Source organism: Phascolarctos cinereus, unplaced genomic scaffold, assembly GCF_003287225.1.
Source record: "Phascolarctos cinereus isolate Bilbo 61053 unplaced genomic scaffold, phaCin_HiC Scaffold_3;HRSCAF=262, whole genome shotgun sequence".
Taxonomy (NCBI): domain Eukaryota; kingdom Metazoa; phylum Chordata; class Mammalia; order Diprotodontia; family Phascolarctidae; genus Phascolarctos; species Phascolarctos cinereus.
In genome coordinates this window covers 157,574,821-157,596,521 of record NW_027555736.1, presented here as the reverse complement: position 1 = coordinate 157,596,521, position 21,701 = coordinate 157,574,821, and the positions used below count along the sequence as shown (strand labels likewise).

Sequence of the window (21,701 nt, the reverse complement as noted above, 5' to 3'; positions counted from 1 at the left end):
AGTATTGTCTTCCCCAGTTCTCCTTAATCTCACTGCCTTCCCTCTGAGACAATCTCCGATTTATCCTGTATTCATCTTTTTTTATATATAATTGCTTGCACAATGTCTCCCCCTTTAGGATGTAAGCTCTCTGAAAGCAAGGACTGTTTTCTTTTCACTTTTCTTTGCATCCCTAGCACTTAGAGCAGTGCCTGGCGCAGAGTAGGCATTTAAATGCTTACTGATCAACTAACAAGCCCTCTTCCACCTATTCTCCTCCTTCCTGTCTAACCATTCCTTCTCAGTCTCCTTTGCTGGATCTTTATCCTGGTCATGCCCAATAAAAGTCCCCTAGGGCTTTATCAAGCACCTTCTTCTCTTCTTCCTCTGTAAGATTTCTCTTGATTATCTATCACTTTCCATGGATTCAGTTATTGTCTCTGAGCTGATAATTTTTTAACTCACTTGTCCAGCCCTAACCCCTCTCCTAAACTCTAGATTCATATATCTCTAATTACCTAACTTACATCTCAAACTGGATGTCCTGTAGACATATGAAACTCAACATGTCCAAAACATGAATCCTGTGTTCTTTCAAACAACGCTATTCATATCAAAGGTATCACCATCCTCCCAGTCACCCAGGCTTGAAACCTTGGTGTCATCTGACTCCTCTCTTCCCCTTATCCCCTACATTCAATCTGTTGTCAAATCTCTTCTGATTCTATCTTAGAAACAATTCTTATAAATGTCCTTTCTCTCATCTGAAACTGCCACCACCCTGGTCCAGGTACAAGCCTTCATTAGCTCACATCTGGATTACTGCAATAGCCTGTTCATTGATCTTGCCTCAAGTCTATCCCCATTCCAGGCCTGCCCATCCTCCATCTGGCTGTCAAATTACTTACACACACACACACACACACACACACACACACACACACACACACACACACACACACATATATATTTCAGTAGTTCTCTGTCACTTCAAGGATTAAATATAAAATATTTTCTTCAGTATTCAAAGCCCTTCACAACCTGGTCTCCTTCCCCTTTGGGTTTTTTTTTTAAATACTTAATTTCCTTCAACATAATTTGTGATCCAGTAACATTGGCTTCCTTCTGGTTTCTCAAACAAGACACTCCATCTCTAGACTTTGGGCATTTTCACTGGCTTTTCCCCATGCCTGGAATATTTTACCTTCTAATATCTGTCTCTTGGATTCCCTGGATTACTCCAAGTCTCAACTAAAATCTCATCTTCTAGAAGCCTTTTGTTGGCAGTCCATATTTTACTATTCAAATTAGAAGCAAAAATATTTTAAACTTTTATCTTTTTTAATATTTTGAGTTCCAAATTTTTCCCCTCAATCCTCCTTGAGATGGCAAGCAATTAGATATCAATTATACATGTTCAGTCATGCACAACCTATTTCCATATTAACCATGTTGTAAAAGAAAACAGACCAAAAAAACCCCAAGGAAAATAAATAAAGTTTTAAAAAGTAAGCTTCAATCTACATTCAAATTCCATCAGTTTATTCTCTGGACGTGAATAGCATTTTTCATCATAAGTCCTTCCGAACTGCCTTGGCCATTTTTATACCAATGCTGAGAATGGTTAACTTATTCACAGTTGATCATCATACAATACTGCTGTTACTGTGTACAATGTCCTCCTGGTTCTGTTTACTTTACTTCTCATCAGTAAGTTTTTCCAAGTTTTTCTGAAAGCATCCTGCTTTTCATTTCTGATAGCACAACAGCATTTCCATCAAAATCATACACCACTTGTTCAGCCCTTCCCAAATGGTGAGCATCCTCTCACTTTCCAATTCCTACCACCACAAAAAGAGCTGCTACAAATATTTTTGTACATATTTGTACTTTTCCCTTTTTTTGACCTCTTTGGGATGCAGACCTAACAATGGTAGTTCCAGGTCAAAGGGTCATACCTTTATGGCCCTTTGGGTTTAGTTCCAAATTGTCCTCCGTGATGGTTGGGTCACTTCACAACTCTACCAACAGTGAATTTAGTGTTCCAATTTTTCCATATCTCATCCAACATTTGTTATTTTCCTTTTCTGTCATATTAGCCAATGTAAGAGGTATGAAGTAGTATCTCAGGGTTGTTTTAATTTTCATTTATCTAATCAATAGTGATTTAGAGCATTTTTCCATATGACTACAGATAGCTTTGATTTCTTCATCTGAAAACTATCTGTTCATATCCTTTGCCTATTTATCAACTGAGAATGACTTGTATTCACATAAATTTGACTCTTCTCTCTCTATCTGAGAAATGAGACCTTTATCAGAGGAAGTTGCTATAACATTTTTTCCGTAGTTTTCTGCTTTCCTTCTGATTTTGACTGCACTAGTTTTGCTTGTGCAAAACCTTTTTAGTTTAATGGAATCAAAAGTATATATTTTACAACTCATAAAGCTCTTTATCTCATTTGGTCATAAATTCTTCCCTTATTCAAAGATTTGACAGGCAAAATATTCCATGCTCCCCTAATGTGCTTACATTATCATACTTTATGTCTAAATCAGGTACCTATTTTGATCTTATCTTGGCATTTGCAGATTTTGGTCTATACCTAATTTTTCACAAACTGCATCCCAGTTTCCCCAGCAATTTTTGTCAAATCAAACTTAAAAATTCTAAAAACCACAATTTAAAGAGCATTAAGTTGGAGAGCATCCAGGGGAGGGTAACTAAAATGATAATGGGTCTTTAAATTATTTTATGTGAACATCAACTGAAAGAACAGGGGATGTTTAGCCTGGAGAAGAGAATACTTGGGCGGGGGGCATGAATACTTATGGGATCATTCAAATGATAAAATATTCTTTAAATATTTGAAGGTTTGCCATGTGGAAGAAAGATTAGACCAGTTCTGCTTTACCCTAGAGGATACAATCAGGAACAGGGTGTGGGAGCTGGAGAGTTAAATTCAGGCCTGATGTCAGAGAAAACTTCCTAATAGCACCTAAGTGCAAAGTGCAATCTATAGAGATGGCAGGTTCCTTCAGTCTGATCAATTACCCTCTACATTAACTACACAGGGATAGTCTTGGACTTTTCCATCACCTCATGGTTCCATTTCCACAATCAAGAACTCTAAAATTCCTTTTTAAATTATACCCTCCTATCAGCTGATGTCACTCTACTCCGCACAAACCTATTCTTCATTGACCTTCAATCCTGCTATCCCTATGAATACTTTTCTGGGCCATCAATCCTATTCTAATTTTACTGTCCTTCATTTCCAATTTGGCCCTTATATTTAGCCAATTCAACTATGCTACTTTCTATTCTGAAATCATTTGCTCACCTGTCTTATCAGTTTGCCCTTTGCCAAACTCAAACCATCTGCCACCTCCACTACTACTCACACACTAATAAACGAAGCTGGACAAAGTTACAAAACTGTGATGACTCAGTTCCCTACAATTTTATGTAATTTGATCTCTACTGGGACATCACAACATTAATACTTTTATTCCCCCCTCATTGATTCTATATCCCACTCACTCACTACAGAGATTGCTTCAAATCATTCCTTCTTTTTTCAAGCCTCCAAATATTACCTCTTCCTTACCCTCACAGCTAAGGACCCAACTTCATATTTCACTGAGACAACAGAGGCCAATTCCCTCTTTTCTACATCTTCAGATCAACACCAATTCTTTAGTACTGTATTCTAGTTTCAAATGATGACAGCCTTCTTGCCAAGATCAATCCCTTTACATGTACCCTTGATTACATCTCCTTCCACATTCTCTAGGAGATTTTCCCCTACAATCATCCCATTTCTTTCTCTGTAGCATTTGACACTACTGACCATCCTGTCCTCCAGGATATATTCTCCTCTCTGGGTTTCTGTGACACTCCTCTCTTGGTTCTGCTCTGACCACTCCTCAGGCTCCATCAAGGGATATTTATACATATCATACATTCACATCTACAGAGGTGCCCCTACATTTCCATCCTGGTCTGTTTTCTCTCTATATATCCTCCCACTGGGTAATGTGATTTGCATTTATGGATTTAATATCTTTGTAAAGGTCACTCTTAGATCACTATCTATAATCAGTCTTAACTTCTCTCCTGAACTCTGGTCCTATGCAACCTATATTTTGAAATGGATATCCCATAAACATCTCAAATTCAACATGTCCAAAACAGAATTCCTCATCTTTCACTCTTATATTTAGGAAGATATATATATATGTATGTATGTATATACATATATATATGTGTGTGTATATATATATATAGATATATATATATATATATCTATATATATATCTATATATATATATATATCTTCCTATACATCTTCCCATGCATTTGAATTCTTCATGTTCATCACTTCTTATGGCACAAAAAAATATGTTAAGGCATTCCCCAAATGATGGACATCTACTTTGTTTCCACTTCTTTGCTACCACGAAAAAGGCCACCACGAATATTTCGTCTATATTGGATTACTTTTCCTATCTTTGATCTCCTTGGAGGCTATGTCTAACAGCAGGAGGTCTGAGTCAGAGTGTGGATAGCTACCACAGATTTTTACCATAATTCTGAATTGCTTTTCAGGAATGGATGGACAAATTCACAGCCAAACCAATAGTGTATTAGTCAATCAATCACTAAGCAATTATTGCATAAGTACTATATGAGCTAAATACTGGGGATACAAAAGGCAAAAGACAGTCCCAGCCCTCAAGGAATTCAGAATCTAATGAGGAAGACAACATGTAAACAACTATGTACAAACAAGCTATATACAGGATAAATGGGAAACAATAAACAGAGGAAGGGCATGTACCATTAAGAGGTACTAGGAATGGCTTCTTGTAGAAAGTGGAACTTTTACTGGGACTTGAAGGAAGCCAGGGATACCAGGAGGTAGAGGTGAGGAGGGAGAACATTCCAAGAGTGGAGGTCAGAAAAAGAAAATGCCCAGAGCCAAGAGACAAAGTGTCTTGTTTGGGAACAAGGCGATGAGTGTCACTGGATGGAAGAGTGTACGTACAAGAAGAATGAAAAGGTATGTGGGCAGAAGGTCATGAAGGGCCTTGAGAAAAAGAGGATTTTGCATTTGATCCTAAAGGTCATAGGGAGCCTCTGGAATTTAATGAATAGGAGAGTGACATAGTATATTTATCTTTCCAACGTATCTTCAACACTAACTCATTTCTCTTCTTTAAAGGAAGAGAACTCGATTCTCTCTGACGAGGTGGAGAACAAAGAGGCATTCCCCTAGCCTTTTCACTTTCTTCCTAGTCAGTAGACCACTCTGCATTTTGTACATATAAAACCTAGTTCAAAAGTTTCTTCTAGAAATTCTATATAATCTGTTACTGTCTCTTCAAAGGCACAGAAGCTAAGAACTAAGAGTTGTAATTTTCATTCTTTGAAATTCTTTTCCCTATGGACTCAAGGTAACTCTGAGTTTAACACTGACTGCTCTGAGAAATTTGTGGAGAAGACAGATAATGATAAGCTAGCTACAGGGCTTTAAAGTTTGCAAATAACTACTGTATACATCACATTTGATCCTCACAACAACCCTAGGAAGTGGATACTATTGTTATCCCCATTTTATGGGTGAAAGAAGGCAAGGACAAACTTTTTTTATTAGAATTGTCTTAATTGTTATTTTATGAAGAAATATTATAAAGAGAATTTTATGGGTGGAGACAGACTATTAAGAATAAGGGCTTGAGAAAAGACAAAGATAATGTTTTCCTGTCACTTCTGGACAAAAACTGAAAAGAGAGAAAGAAGAACATAACTTCTTTGTTTATGAAAGATTGTAACCTTTTGAGCCATGAAGATGAATAGAATTCTTATAAGGAGACTTTGTTATCCTGAGTGAACAAAGTGGCATGGAACTGTTTTTTGAGGGTTTTTTTGAAAAGTAAAAATAAGCCATTTGCCATTTTGGTCAAAGTTTGAAGTGACTCTGGCCATGACTATTCTCAGAGCTAAACTACTATAAATGATTATCTGTATTGATTTCATTGTTAATAAATTGCATATTCAGTAACTTTAATGCTTATTTAATACTAGAAGATTAAGGAATTGTATATATAAAAACATGAATAACTACTATTAGGAAAGGAGGTTTCTCCAGTTTAATAAATAATACTAAGGTGGGAGCTCTAGCTAACTGACTAATTAAAAAGAATTTGCAACTTTAATAACTAATAAGAAAATATCCAAATATGCCCCTCAATTACCCAGGATATTGGTGTGATAAGATTAAATATGAGAAGGAATCAAAAGTAGCTTTTTGAAGGATGAGTGTGGTCAGCACAATTTCATTACCTTATTACACACACACACACACACACACACACACACACACACACAGAGCAATTACTTAGCACTGACAAAAACAGAGTACATTCTGCAGATCCCTTTAAAATCTTTCTTGTTAGTAGAATGTTTCTCTATCCTTTGTTGTTCTTAAAAGCAGTTTGACATTGAACTGCTCAGGAAAACTTTGTTGGGGCTCTGGAGGGAGGATCACTTATTCATTCATTCATTCATTCATTCATTTATTTATGGTAGTCTTACCTCTTTTTATCTAGAGTTGAAACCAACTTGCTCTGTAGTCCCTAGTAATTAGCAGCTTCCTGGCAAAATCCCAAGTAAAACAGAAGCTGAATATACATGTTATGTGTAGAGTTCTCAAGATAATCCAATTACCAAATGTACTAGATGTCTTATTTCCTTTCTAGCTGATCAAATTTTAGAAGCTTCTTCTTTATATGCTTTACTACTGCTGCTCCTGTGTTTCCACAAAACCTTAGCAAGTTTTATAAAAGATAATCTTCCTTCCTATCTAATTTTCTCAAAGGTAAGCCCTTGAATGGAGACTTTCTGCTAAATCTTCCATACAAACCACTGGTCAGAGAAGTTGTAAACTGGATTTATGCTTCAGATAAGAGTTGATCTAGATAACCTCTAATGTCCCTTTAATTCTAAGATTTTACGGTTCTATATACAAAGAATAGAGGTTATGACACATAAAATGAAATATACCATGTTTTCTGGTGACACTAGGGCAACAGTCAAAAATAATTTCCCAAAAGATTAGAAATTTGACAGACATATATGAAAGACAAGAAAACTAAAGGAGAGAAAAAATTAAAAATACACAGAATGACAACGGAAAGTTAGGAAACTGCTCATCTTTCAAGATGCCAAAAATTAGAGAGATATATTTTTAAAATTATATAAAGAAAGTGTTCAAAGGAAAGAGTAAAGCCAAAAACTTAAAAGGGTAAAACCAAAATTCAATGAAAAAGTTGGATTTAAATAAAGGATGAAAGAATGCCTCAACATTATGAAAATAATCAATGTAATTAAACATATTAAAAATAAAAAAGCAAACTAGCAATTATCTCAATAGATGCAGAAAAAGCCTTCGACAAAATACAACAGTCATTTACGCTAAAAACTCTACAAAGTATAGGCAGAGAAGGATATTTTTTTAATATCATAAAAAGGGGCAGCTAGGTGGCACAGTGGATAGAGCTCTGGACTTGGAGTCAGGAGGATCTGAGTTTAAATTTGGCCTCAGACACTTGACACTTCTGGCTATGTGACCCTGGCGAAGTCACTTAATCCTGACTGCCTCACCAAAAAGCAAAAAAAAAAAGTATCTACCGAAAACCAGAAAGCATCATATATAATGGGTACATGTTAAACATAAGTCATAGAAATACAAAGGTAAAACAAGGATGCCCCAAAGGAAATGCCAACAATAGTAATAAGATAGAAGAAAGAAATTAAAGGAATAAAGACACGTGAAAAGGAAACAAAACTAATCCTATTTGCTGATGATGATTTACTTAGAAAATCACAGGCAATCAGCAAAGATGCTAATTGAGACAATTATTAGCTTAGGCAAAGTTCTAGGCTATAAAATAAACACACAAATCACAGCATTTCTACATAATAATAACAAAAGGCAATAATAAAAAAGTAAATCCCTTTCCAAATAACAATAAAATGCATAAAATATTTGCACCTTCAATACCTGTATGGATTAAATTACAAAACTTCTTAAAACCAAAAAACTTAAATAGCTAAACTCGCGGCTTGAGGGCACAAAATATTCAGTCATGTGTCAAAATGAACTGGTGCAGAAGGCCAATTGGCTACACAAGCTGAGAGAAATGATGACATGGAAGCTTGCATGAAGTCTGCAATAGAGTTAAAATGTTATAGGAGTCTGGAGGTCATCCTGGAGAGTCACTTTAAGTTTTGAGTAAAAGACAGAGGGTGCTGAGTAAGAATAACAAATGGCCTAAGAAGACAGAGAAAACTGACGCTGAGCTAAGATATCTACAATGATGTACTCCTTCTATTGAAAAAGTTATTAATAGATTCTTAAATGTCTCACAAGTAGAAAACAAATTTTCTATTTGAAACTGAAAGGAGACTAATATGGTTATTTGGCTGAGGTTGCTGCTTGTGATTATAATAAAGGAATAATAAATCGATCTTAAGAAGCAAATCAGTAAAAAGGAACTGCAACCAGCATATCCTATAAGACTGCCTGGCCCTGAACTTGTGTGTTCTCTTGTGAGGTCCTGAATTCAGAGTTCTCACCAAGCTTACTCTCCATCAAAAGACAGCTTTTGAAGAAGCCACTGCTGAAATTGATATATTAAATGAAGATTCTTACACTAACAATACGAGACACAACTTGACATTGTAGACATCAGAAACCCAAGAAGATGAAGTTGAAACAGGAAGAGGGGAGTACTAACCAATTTTCCAATCCTTATCTCCCTCAGTCTAAAATTTACACAGTAGACCATTTATCATTTTTGCTGTCCCACAAAAAGTTTTTGTTTAAGATTTATAACATTTATTACTTCTATTTGGGTTTCTGTATTTCCCAAGCAGTTTTTATGTTTAATTTTAGAGGAATAGGGCCAGTTGACATTTAGGGAGTTATCTATTTCCATCTGAGGTGGCCAATTTGAAGATAATTTTTATACACAATTTGCATGTTTGGTATAGTGCTTAAATTTTATATTGTATTTTCACAAAGGCAGTGGTAAAACAGCTTCTACATCTAAAGAAAGAAAACTGCCTACATCTTGGCCTGTCATGGTGAGAGGAAAAGGGAATAATTTTTTCCAGCCACAAGTGTAGTTACTATGGGTACTTTAGAGTTGGAGCATTCATGACTATTGTAGAAACATATCCGTTAGGAATTACACAGCATACTATACGTGTATCATGTAAATCTGTGGAGTACATAATCTCATCATGTACAGTTTTACAATTGCTGTTGCAAAATTTAACCTTGAGATGAAATTTTAACCCAGTTACTTTACTCTGGAGAAGGTTAGAAACAGTTCATATCCCATTACTTGTAAAAACTACCTGCTGTTTACTTTTATTTTTGCTATACTCATTTTATTTGTATTTAAATGGTTTAGGCAAACTAAGTACAAATGTACAAGTAATCATGCAGCAAAAATGAATTTGATATTCATAAGGTCATAACTGTAAAACAACAATAGCAATAAAACGGGTCAGCTAGGGGGCGCAGTGGATACAGCACCAGCCCTGAAGTCAGGAGGACCTGAGTTCAAATCTCACCTCAGACCAAACACTTGACACTTACTATCTGTGTGATCCTGGGTATGTCACTTAACCCCAATTGCCTAAAAATTAAAAAAAGAAAAAAGAAAAAAGAAAAAAGAAAAAAAAGAATAGCAATAAAATAAAAAAAAATCCATGTATTAACTTTTTTTGAGGGTTTTTTTTTTTACACTTGCCAAAGATGCATGTACTATAAGAACAGTTAAGAAAAATAACCTGAGATGGTGGCTATCTTTGTTTAACGTCTTATGAAATTTTCATGAACAATCCAAGCAAATTTTTTAAGAAAATGTGTATTAAGTTGGTGTAAGTAGAATAAAAAGCTTTATGAACAGAATAAAAAAAGGGCAATACTACCAAAATTAATTTATGGTTTTAATGCTATGCCAAAGTATCAAAGGTATGTACTTTGCCAACCTCAATAAAATAATAACAAAAGTCATTTGGAGAAATAAAAGATCTAGAATATCAAGGGGAAAAACGAAATGATCTTCATAAAGCTTAAGTCTGACCTCATATTCAATGTCACCCTCATATTCAATGGGCTCCAGCGGCTCCCTATGACAGGATCAAACATAAAATCCTCTGTTTGGCATTCAAAACCCTTTACAACCTGGCCTGTTCCAAACTTTTCCAGTCTTCTCACACCATACTCCCCCCGACCTTCTACATACTCTATAATCCAGTAACACTGGCCTCCTTCCTGTTCCTTGTACTTGACACTTCATTGACCAATTCCTAGCATTTCCACCGCTTGTCCCGCACTTCCTCTTCAACTCTTTTCCTTCTCATTTCTGCCTCTCGATTTCCCTATCTTTCTTCAAGTCTCAGCTAAAGTCCAACCTTTTACAAGATGCTTTAGTGTCTTCCCTTTTAGAGTATTTACAATTTATCCTGTATATAGCTCAGACATTTATTAGCTGTGTGACCCTAGGCAAGCCACTTAACTTCTGTTTGCTTCCACTTCCTCAACTATAAAATGGAGATAATAACAGCACTTACCTCGAAGGGTTTTTGTGAAAATCAAATGAGATAATATTTGTAAAGTTAAACTTAGCACACTGCATGGCACATAATAGGTACTATATAAATGCTTATTTCCCACCCCACACCCTTTTTCCCTCTCCCTCTTGTTCTCTCCTGGATTAGATTGTGAGCTCCTTGAGAATATGGACTGTTTTTTGCCTTTTTTTGTATCCCAGCACTTAGTAAAATACTGGCACATAGTAGGTGCTTAATAATACTTGTTGATTTGACTTAACAAGAGGGAGGGATGAAGGGAAGAACAGTACTTCGAGGTGTCAAAAAATATTGATTTTCAATGGATTTCAAAAAATTATTTTTTAAACTTCTTTATTAAAGTTTCTGTACAAACTACTATCAAATTTTTCATTGGTTTTGATTTCCAAAGAAGTCAAGATAATTATAATCATAACTGACATTTTATATAGTGCTTTACGGCAAAGAAATGTACATACATATCTACCTATCTTATTTGATCTTGGCATAAGTCCTTCTGAGGTAGGCCCTATAGGTATCATTATTTCTATTTTTAGAGAAAAAGAAAGTGAGGTTCAGAGAGGTCTAATGAGTTGCTCACAGTCACATAGCTAATGTCAGAGTCAAGATTTGAACCTAGGCCTTTCTTACTCCAAGCTTGTGCCACATTGCTTCTATATTACAAAATTTAAAGGTACAAGTTATATTTGAATCACTGTTTAGCTTAGATCTAATTTTCTTTTTTACTTTTAGGTAATCCTTAACTTAAGCTGTGTATGTTGCTTGCTCACTCTAGTTGTAACTAATCCTTTGATCTATTTATAAATTCAAAGAAGCAATAATTGTCTATTAACTTCCCATTTCTCTCTGATACCTTCCTGTTTCAATGCCGTTTGTCTCTTTTCATACAGATTTTTTTCCTTTCCATTTGGCTTCTTAGCTGCTCAAATATGCAGTTAAGTAGAAAGAAGAAAAATATATGGAACTTTCACAAATGCAAAATGATTTCCTTATAAGGCCTCTGTCCCAATCAGTAGTCTATTCCTGACAACCAAGATTCTATAACTCATTCCTCTAGCTTTTTTTCCTACAACAATAATAATAGCTTACTTTTAAAAGAGAAAGTTAGCACCTTTAAGTGTTGCAAAGTGTTTTCTGCACAATAACTCAGTGCAGTACATACAGAGTGTAGGCATTATTCTCATTTTTAGAGACCATATAATTTAGAGGTGGAAAAATCATACGATAAGAAGTAACAGAACTTGGTTTCAAAATCTTGTCTTCTACATATTTCCTGTGTGACCCTGAGCAAGTCATTTAACTTTTCTAGGTCTCAGTCTTCGTGCCTGTAAAATGAGGAATTTAGACTAGATGATTTCCAAGGTCCCTTCCAGTTCTACACACTATTACACTACCAATGAAAGAAGCAGTAGTAACAATATTTTTAAAAAGAGAGACAGAGGATAATAGAAACTAGAGACCAGTAACATTAATAAATACTGATCACATCATTCTCTAAAGGAGTTCCATCATAGAAGTCTGCAAGAATAGCAGAAAATAAGATGTTTTTAAAGGTGTAGCAGTATGCTATATACAAGTGGGAAAAAACTGATTAGTGAACTTAAAATATCATAGAATATGCTAGAAGATGGAGATGGTAACAATACTTTTGTGTTTAAGAAACATCTCCTTTTTCCAAGCAAAGCCTGCAAAGATTATAGATTCAGAGTGGAATGGCACTTTATACATCATGCAGCCAAGCCCCTCAACATTTTACAGAGAAGGATACTGACGCTCAAAGAGAAAAGCAACTAAAGACACAAGACTATTAAATGACCAGGTAAGATCCTGAATTCTTCCCACTTGCTACTGTACAGGTAAGCTGGTGAAATACGCGAGGATATTACATAGTAACATAGCCAGCATCCACATGTTCACAAAATGGGTGGAAAAATAAATTAAATTGACTGGAAGAGTTAAGGAAGCCAGTTCATGTAGTATCTTTCCATGTGTGTGGCCTATGAATTCTCACAGAATCACAGAATATTATAATCATTTAGTTGCAAGGTCATCTAATCCAGAGGTGTCATATATAGAGAAATTCCACAGAATCAGACTGAAATGTAATTGAGAAATGTTTAACAAGATAATTAAAATATAATACCACACAGATAATGTTAATTTGTGACTTTATGTCAGTATGCAGCCTATAGGGATCCATTTTGATTTGAGTTTGATACCACTGAACTAGTAAAATCCCTTCATGAAGCAAAAATCTTCTACTTCACATCCTCAACAAGTGATCACCTAAGTCTCTACCTGAACATTTTATGATAGCCCTGCAAATATTTAAAGGCAGTGTTTCTATCTAAAAAGTCTTCCAGTCAGGCATGAGGAGAACCTAAAGAGTATGGTATGTTTGAAAAAGTGGGAGATCAAAGAATCTATCAGAAGAGATGGTCAGAAATGTAACAAGAGTTAAATGAAGTTGAAGACTAAAAAAAGTGTATTGGATTTGACAATGAGGTGACCTTAAAAGATAGCAGTTCTAGTAGAATAATGTATTAAAAAACTTGATTACAAGGAGTTGAAGATAACATGGGTAGTAAGAAAGAGTTGGAATGGTAGCTGGAAAGGACAGAAGACTATAAAGATCTGAATATATTTATAGGCAGAAGGGAAGGAGCTTCTGGTGAGGGAGAAATGGAAGATGCAAAAGAGAAAAGTCATAGAAGAGTTGAGTAAGGGTAGAATCAAAATAAAAGGATGACCCTGTGTATTTATTGGGGGCAAGAAGAGAAAAGAAGTGGCAGCTAGGTGGCTCAGTGGATAGAGCACCAGCCTTGGAGACAGGAGGACCTGAGTTCAAACCCAGCCTCAGACACTTGACATTTACTAGCTGTGTGACCCTGGGCAAGTCACTTAACCCTGATTGCCTCACCAAAAAGAAAAAAAGGGAGAGAGCGATAGATAGATAGAGAGAGAGAGAAAAGGAAAGGTTTCAAAAAGCCAATGCAGAGAATAAAATAAGGAGTTGGTAAGGGAATAGCAAAAGTATTGTTCAAAAGCAGGTTACACAAATATACAGTATATTATGGAAATATGCATAAATATACAATTATTCTAGGGCAATAACTAGTCTAAAGGAAGGCTACTTGACAAACTGCGTTATCTTGAAGGATCTAAATAGCCTCTGTCTCTCTGAATAGAGGGTGGAACCAAGAACACCTCAATTTTAAGGAGAGGGGTAGGGACAGACATTCCTCATTTCTGTCATTTCCCACATGCCTACACTGATTTTTTAGTTCTTTGATTTCTCTGGCAACATTCATTTTGGTCTTCTTTCGTTTTCCCACCATGTCCCTATGCCAGGCACCGAGTACTCCACTTTTCATTTCAGCTTTCTTTTGTGTGCTATCTTCTTCCATTAGATTGTAAGCTCCTTGAGGGGAGGCACTATCTCTTTTTAAAAGTTGTATACCCAGTGCTTAGCACAGTATCTGCCATATAGAAGGCACTATAATAAAGTTGAGAGGCACTATAATAAAGTTAAGGCAGGTCACCCAGCCTCAAAACTGGGTGCCTATTTCAAGCCAGATCTACTTAGTCTTCTATAATCAGGCTCCCTCCAATTGTTTAGTCATAATCTCTTTTACACTCTGTCCATTACAATCAAAATCGTCTGAAAAGATGTTCCCTATGTGCCACATTCCATCATTCACGACCATATTCTTGCACAAATTGTGATGATGAAAACATAATTTCCTACTTTACCTGTATTCTTGCACAAATTGTGAAGCATTTCCTACTTCTGATCTCTTATATTTCATGATCTCCAAAAATTTCATCATTCCACAAATGAAATACATTCCGAAACTCACATCTCCTCAGTATTTGAAAAAAATGAATATTCAGCATTTTTTAAAAAAAATAAACTTATCTTAAACACTGTGATAACTAACAAACTGGTCAATATTTTTCTTCATTTCTACATACTAGCTTTTGATAAGATGGACCAAATACTAATTTGATAAACAGAGGAAGGCATTAAAATTTCTCATAACGAATAAGGAATATTTCTTTATCTTTAAAATGGTTTACTTAAAACAAAAGTAAGAAAGTTCCAGTTTTCTGAAGACAAGCGAATTTCCACTAACGACACATTCAAACCTTATATGGTCATATTAAACTGCAAACCACCAAATGAATCATTTTCAAGAGATATTTGCAAAATTTTTAGAATTCTTGCAAATTGGAATCTCCAGTAATACCTATTAAAAATATTACTTTGGGAGGGGGCAGAGCCAAGATGGTGGAGTGAAAGCAGTGACTTGCTTGAGCTCTCTCCCAAACCCCTCCAAATACCTATAAAAAATGGCTATAAACAAATTCTAAAGCAGCAGAACCCACAAAAAGACAGAGTGCAGCAAATTTCCAGTCCAAGACAACCTGGGTGATTGATTAGAAAGGTACATCGCACCAGGCTGGTAGAGGAGCGCAGTGCGGCGTGGGTGCGCAGGCCACAGCAAACCTGGAGCAGGCCTCAGAGGACTGAATCGTGGGCCACTGTGGCGGTTTCTAGACTTCTCAACCCACAAACACCAAAGACAACTTAGAAAGTCAGTGAGAAAAGTCTGTTTCTGCGGTGCTCAGAGAAAGCGAGAAGGTCTCAGCTCCATTCCCCAAGCATGTCCTGGGGCTGGAGCTGCCTCCTGAGCTTCCGGACTACAAACTGAGGGGAAATCAAGTGGCTCATTAGAGGGAGATTGCAGGGATCTCTTTGCCAGTGCTGAGGCAGGAATCTCTTGCTTTGCCCTTGCTTCGATGTGGGTCACAGTTCTGGGCGGCGATCCTGGGGCAAGAAGGAGCACTGGCGTGGTGCAGCTTGTAGTGGCTGTTAAAAGGAAACCCTCCTCACGGTTCCAGGACAGAAAGGAGTGTTTATGGTCACCAACAGACCAGAGCACAGGCCAGGAAAGGAGTAAACATCTTGCCCCTTATCATGCCACTTGGAAGAACTGAAAATTTACAGGTCCCTACAAGTATCTCTAAAAACAGCTATATAAACCCCCGAAGCTTAGGACAGTACACTCTCCACATTGGAAGCAGACTCTTACCTTAACAAGGAGTTTAAAACTCAAGTAATTGTCCGGGATCATAAGCAAGCAGTGCAAAAAGGGTCAGACTATATTATCTTACTTTGGTGACAAAGAAGATCAAAACATACAACCAAAAGAAGACAATAAAGTCAAAGCTCCTACATCCAAAGCCTCCAAGAAAAATATCAATCAGTCCCAGGCCTTGGAAGAGCTCAAGAGGGATTTTGAGAAGCAAGTAAGAGAAGTAGAGGGAAAACTGGGAAGGGAAATGAGAGTGATGCAAGAAAATCATGAAAAACAAGTCAACAGCTTGCTAAAGGAGACACAAAAAAATACTGAAGAAAATAACACCTTAAAAAATAGCCTAACCCAAATGGCAAAAGAGGTCCAAAAAGCCAATGAGGAGAAGAATGCCCTAAAAAGAAAAATTGGCCAAATGGAAAAGGAAGTCCAAAAGCTTACTGAAGAAAATACTTCCTTAAAAATTAGAATAATACAGCAATTGGAAGCTAGTGACTTTATGAGAAATCAAGACACTGTAAAACAAATCCAAAAGAATGAAAAATTAGAAACAATGTGAAATATCTCATTGGAAAAACAACTGACCTGGAAAATAGATCCAGGAGAGAGAATTTAAAAATTATTGGACTATCTGAAAGCCATGATCAAAAAAAGAGCCTAGACATCATCTTTCAAGGAAAACTGCCCTGATATTTTAGAACCAGAGGGCAAAATAGAAATTGAAAGAATCCACCAATCTCCTCCTGAAAGAGATCCCCAAAGGAAAACTCCTAGGAATATTGTAGCCAAATTCCAGAGTTCCCAGGTCAAGGAGAAAATATTACAAGCTGCCAGAAAGAAACAATTCAAGTACTGTGGAAACACAATCAGGATAACACAAGATTTAGCAGCTTCTACATTAAAGGACCACAGGGCATGGAATATAATATTCCAGAGGGCAAAGGAGATAGGATTACAACCAAGAATCACCTACCCAGCAAAACTGAGTATAATCCTTCAGGGGAAAAAATGGTCATTCAGTGAAATAGAGGACTTTCAAGCATTCTTGATGAAAAGACCAGAGCTGAATAGAAAATTTGACTTTCAAATACAAGACTCAAGTGGAACATGAAGAGGTAAACAGGAAAGAGAAATCATAAGAGACTTATTAAGGTTGAACTGTTTACATTCCTGCATGGAAAGATGATATTTATAACTCATGAGACCTTTGTCAGTATTAGGGTAGTTGGAGGGAAAAAATTATATGTATGTATAGATAGACAGATAGATAGACAGAGGGCACAGGGTGAGTTGAAGATTAAGGGGTCATATCTGGAGAATAAAATTAAGGGATGAGAGAGGATTATACCAGGAGAAGAAGAAAGGGAGAGGTAGAACTGGGTAAATGATCTCACCAAAAAAAAACCAGAAAAGAAAGGCTCTTACAGTGGAGGGGAAACGGGGGAAGGTGAGAGGGAAGGAATGAATCTTATTCTCATAGGGTTTGGTTTAAGGAGGGAACAACATACACATTCAATTGGATATGGAAATCTGTCTTACCGTACAGGAAAATAGGGGGAGAAGGGGACAAGAGACCAGGAGGATGATAGAGAGGAGGGCAGATTGGGAAAGGGAATAATTAGAAGTAAATACTTCTAAGAAGGGACTGGGTCAAAAGAAGAATAGAATAAATGGGGGGCAGGACAGGATTAAGGGAAATAAGAGTTAGTTTTTCACAACATGTCTACTATGGAAGTGTTTTGCATAACTGCAGATGTATAACCTATATTGAGTTGCTTGCCTTTTCAATGAGGTTCGGTGGGGAGGGAAGAAGGGAGAAAATTTGGAACCCAAAGTTTTAAAAACACATGTTTTTAAAAAATGTTTTCACATGCAACTGGGAAATAAGAAATACAGGAAATGGGGTACAGAAGTGTATCCTGCCCTACAGGAAAATAGAAGAGGAAGGGGATAAGGGAAGGGGAGTAGAGACAGAAGAGAGGGCAAACTAGGGGAAGGGGTATTCAGAATGCATGCCATCTTGGGGTGGGGGGGCAATATGGGGTGAAAATGTGGAACTCAAAATCTTGTGGAAGTAAATGTTGAAAACTAAAATTAAATAAATTTATATTTTAAAAAATGGGAATAATAATAATAAAATATATATATATTACTTTGGGAATTGAAGAGTACAATATCGGCCTGTTAAGGTTAAGAAAACCTCTATAATTTTCTAATTCTAAGGAAATAAAATTCATTTATACTTACTCTGAATAATATCTCTTCATTCCACTTTGGATTCAAAGTCTAAAAGATAATAAAACAGTGTAAAATTTTTCACATATTGTCATCAGAAAAACAAAGTTTGTTTCAGATTCATTAAATACTTTTAAGGCAAACCTTTTTAGCAGTTTTTGTTTGAACAGTATTTAGAATTCCATTCGTGGGGTCATACAGCGTTACTTTCACATAAGGATCACTGTTAAAAAAAAAAAAAGACTGCTTTAACTACTGTCCTCCATCAATAAAGCATATTCTACTTCACAGAAAAAATGTAGAACTTTATATATTATTTAAAATATTTCATCCAATATCCAACTGTCAATTTTTACTTCTTATGCTTGAAGTCACAGTTTCTTATGACAAAAAGAATTCCCAAAGAAATTACATTCAGTTTTGGACTTTGTTCAAATCTGTACTATTGTTTATTTGGTATGCTTTTCCCAACATTTTTGTAGTTCTGATTCCTAACAATTATTTGTATGATTTCATTACACCCTGTTCTACCTTCTCCAAAAAGGGCTGCACAACAATTACTTTTTTAATCCACCATATTAGAAAGGCTTTGGTAACATATTGCATCTGCTCATCACCAGTAGGCTGGCCTCTAGGTGGTAATAGCTGACATTTGTGTAAGTTTTATAGCTTACAAAAGCATTATGAAAGTAAAGGGTACCTTGGGCAAGTCACTGGTTCAGTTTGCCTCAGTTTCCTCAATTATAAAATAGAGATAATAATAGCACCTACCTTTCAGGGTTATTATAAGTACATAATGAGATATCGGTATAACACTTAACACAATGCCTGGCATATAGTAGGTACTATATAAACGGTAGCTATTATTATTATTATTATAACAGTCTTGGATCTATTCAAGGAGAACCTCAATCAACTTAATGAGATTTCCTTGTATGGATCTTTGTTAGAAGGTCATGTCCCATGGTGACATACATGATTACTTGTCCCCTGCTCACAAAACATGGGAAAATTCCCTGATTTGGTTCCCAGTACTTCAGTAGTCTATGAGAGCAAAGGGAATGCACTCCCCATCAGCAGAAGTGCCCTTTCCCCATTGCCTATTAAAAGTGAGCTGAGCTTCCCCACCACATCCCATACTATCAGACAAGAATGGGTGGTTGGTGTTAAGGGGAAGCAGGATTTCCTCAACAACAGTACAGGTGACTTACAAGAGAAGCACAAAACTCACAGAGGAATTCCTGAATCTCTAGTTTCTGGCTGTCTTCTTCTATTTGTTCTCTTTTCTGAGAACAAGTCCTAGAGTCCATGATAGGAGACTTTCAATGCAAGTTCAAGACTTCCTAAGCTTGAGAGTTCCTAAGTTCAAACATCTGGGCATCAGAACACACAAAGCGAAATTTCCTTAGAAGTGTACTTCAAGGAGGAAGAGAAGCACCAACAAAAAAAAAATTCATTGTAGGTGAAGAAGTAAAGTAATACCATGGGAGTTGAAGCAAAAGATCTGACCACTCTTCCTTCACTATTCACTGTTCAGATGGTAAAGGTTCACAGTGAATGGGATATGTTTGTTCATCAGTCACCCCACTAAGTGTCTTTACCTTTGGGGAAGAATGTAGGGATTCTAATGGGCTTCTACTATCTGAACACTTTATACAACTGTTTTTGTTCATGGTCCTTGGTGTCCTATGCATTTTCTATGATGCGTGACATAAAGGCTACCACATATACTCTGTTATATTTGGAAAAACCTAAACACAACTCATATCTAAGGTTTATTTTGGAGCAATCCAAAATGTTTTAACTGTAGGTGGGGGCAACAAGTCCCCAGACTCAACTTGCTTCTTGTGAGCTCATAATCTTCAGGAGAAGAGGGCCCATGGATGATACATATATTTTCTCATTGGATAATGATAAAATGATAATTAAATCATTTGATTTAACAATCAGAGAACTGAGGCTCAAAGAGGTCAAGTGATTGACCTATGGTCACACAGTTATTAAGAGTAAGAGGGAAGGTTCAAATACATGCTTTCTGGACTCCAAGTCATAAGTCTATCCATTAAAATAAACTACCACTAATGAAAGCGGATGAAGTATTTTACAACATCACCCATCAAACAAATATAAAATACAAAGCAGTTCTCATTTCTACATGGCTCCTGCAATAATGACAAGAATGCTGGGATAAAAGGGTTGAGTATTAAGAATCACACAGTTTTTGAGTTGTTTATAAATGTTATTTTAAATTGTTGGCACTTGAAACTTGATATTCTTCTCCAAAAACCTTTTAGTCAATATATTAGTGTAGACACTAAATCACATTAATATTAACATTCTTGCTATAAAAGAAACAAAAAAAAAAAGAAAGAAACTAGAACATATACAGAAGTTGCACCTACATGGAAAGTTGGCACAGATACTTCCGGGAAAAGCAAATAAAGAAATGGCAGAATATCTTCCATCCAAAGGCAAGAAAGAATATGATTTCCTAAGAAATCTGGTTATCTTACCTTCCCATAGTCATGAAAAATATAAATATATTCAGTTTAAGTTCCAACATCTGTTGCAGAGGATGAAGAGGAAGAAAAATTATATGAAGAAATCATAAGATCCTTCAAATTAAATTCACATACACATTGCAACTCACTGACTTAAATGCAAAGGTGTGCAGAAGGGAAGATAGTGAAAAATACGCTGGGAAAATATGTCTCAGAATTAAGAATTCAAAGAAGTCAAAGGTTCACAGAATATACAATAGCTTCATGACTATACAGTACAAATATTTTCTTCAAAAAGAAAGTTGGAAAGCATTGGACACAGGCAGTATCAAACTGATATCACAAAATGAAACTGACTGTATCTTGACAAGTGATGGCTAGTTACCAATTTCTGACCTAGCTCTCTATCCAAGTGTTCAATTTGTCAGAGAAAAGATCAAAATCAACACCAAATTAGGAGGGAAAGAAGATACACCAATATTCTAATGGATATGTGATCTCACCATTGAGGGTGTTCTCTCCAATCATATATATTGCAACCCCACCATTCCTGCCCAACTTTATGATACTTGTTCTAAGTTCAACACAGAGTTCCCTCACCATGCTGGGACTTGCTTCATGTTCTCTTGATATCTCAAGGATGAAGCACTCAAACCGCCCATTGGTTACCCTTTGCTCTTGTCATATGATCAGCTTATTATCTTTTTCATTCATGTATTTCTTTGATGACACCTTTTACATTGCTTCTCCCCTAAACTCCATGTTTTTAATACGTTGCTACCTGCTCATACCCACAATGCAACTCTCCATTGAACTTTGGGTGATTCTCAACTTTAGTTCTTCAGAAACTGTCCTGTTCCATGACTTGAAGCTACTTAGGAGCACCAGAATATAATGTTTTAAACTGTATCTGAGATTTCACTGGTATAGAGAATTCCTGGTAAGGAGGTAAGGAGGAGTACTGCCAAAGCAGACTTGCAATTGTTATGCAATTTATTTACTTAGAGTAGTCTGGGAACAGTAAGAGGTTAAGTAAATTGCTCAGGGTCTCATAGTTGGAGGTAGGACTTGAACTAAGTTTTTCCTGACTCTAAGGATACCTTTCCATCCACTATACCACGCTATTGCTTGTCACAAGACTACTAATTTGACAACATGGGCTTTGTTTCAGGCAGAAGCTTGTAATCATTAGTCAGAAAGTCAACAAACATTTAT

The 21,701-nt window shown here is 36.2% G+C and overlaps 1 protein-coding gene across 6 annotated transcripts in view; it reads right to left on the bottom strand.

Annotated features, from left to right (window-relative positions):
* The window catches only part of NEDD4 (NEDD4 E3 ubiquitin protein ligase), a 163,885-nt gene that overhangs the window by 125,064 nt on the left and 17,120 nt on the right, over positions 1-21,701 (bottom strand). For 4 of the 6 annotated variants that reach the window (XM_020981375.2, XM_020981382.2, XM_020981389.2 and 1 more), the window contains 2 exons: positions 18,130-18,208; positions 17,998-18,036 (listed from right to left, as the gene is read on the bottom strand). In XM_020981375.2, the coding sequence (XP_020837034.1) occupies positions 17,998-18,036; positions 18,130-18,208 (118 nt within the window). Of the gene's footprint in view, positions 1-17,997; positions 18,037-18,129; positions 18,209-20,498; positions 20,549-21,701 lie in introns of all 6 variants that reach the window. The other 2 variants (XM_020981396.2, XM_020981409.2) reach the window with 1 other exon arrangement.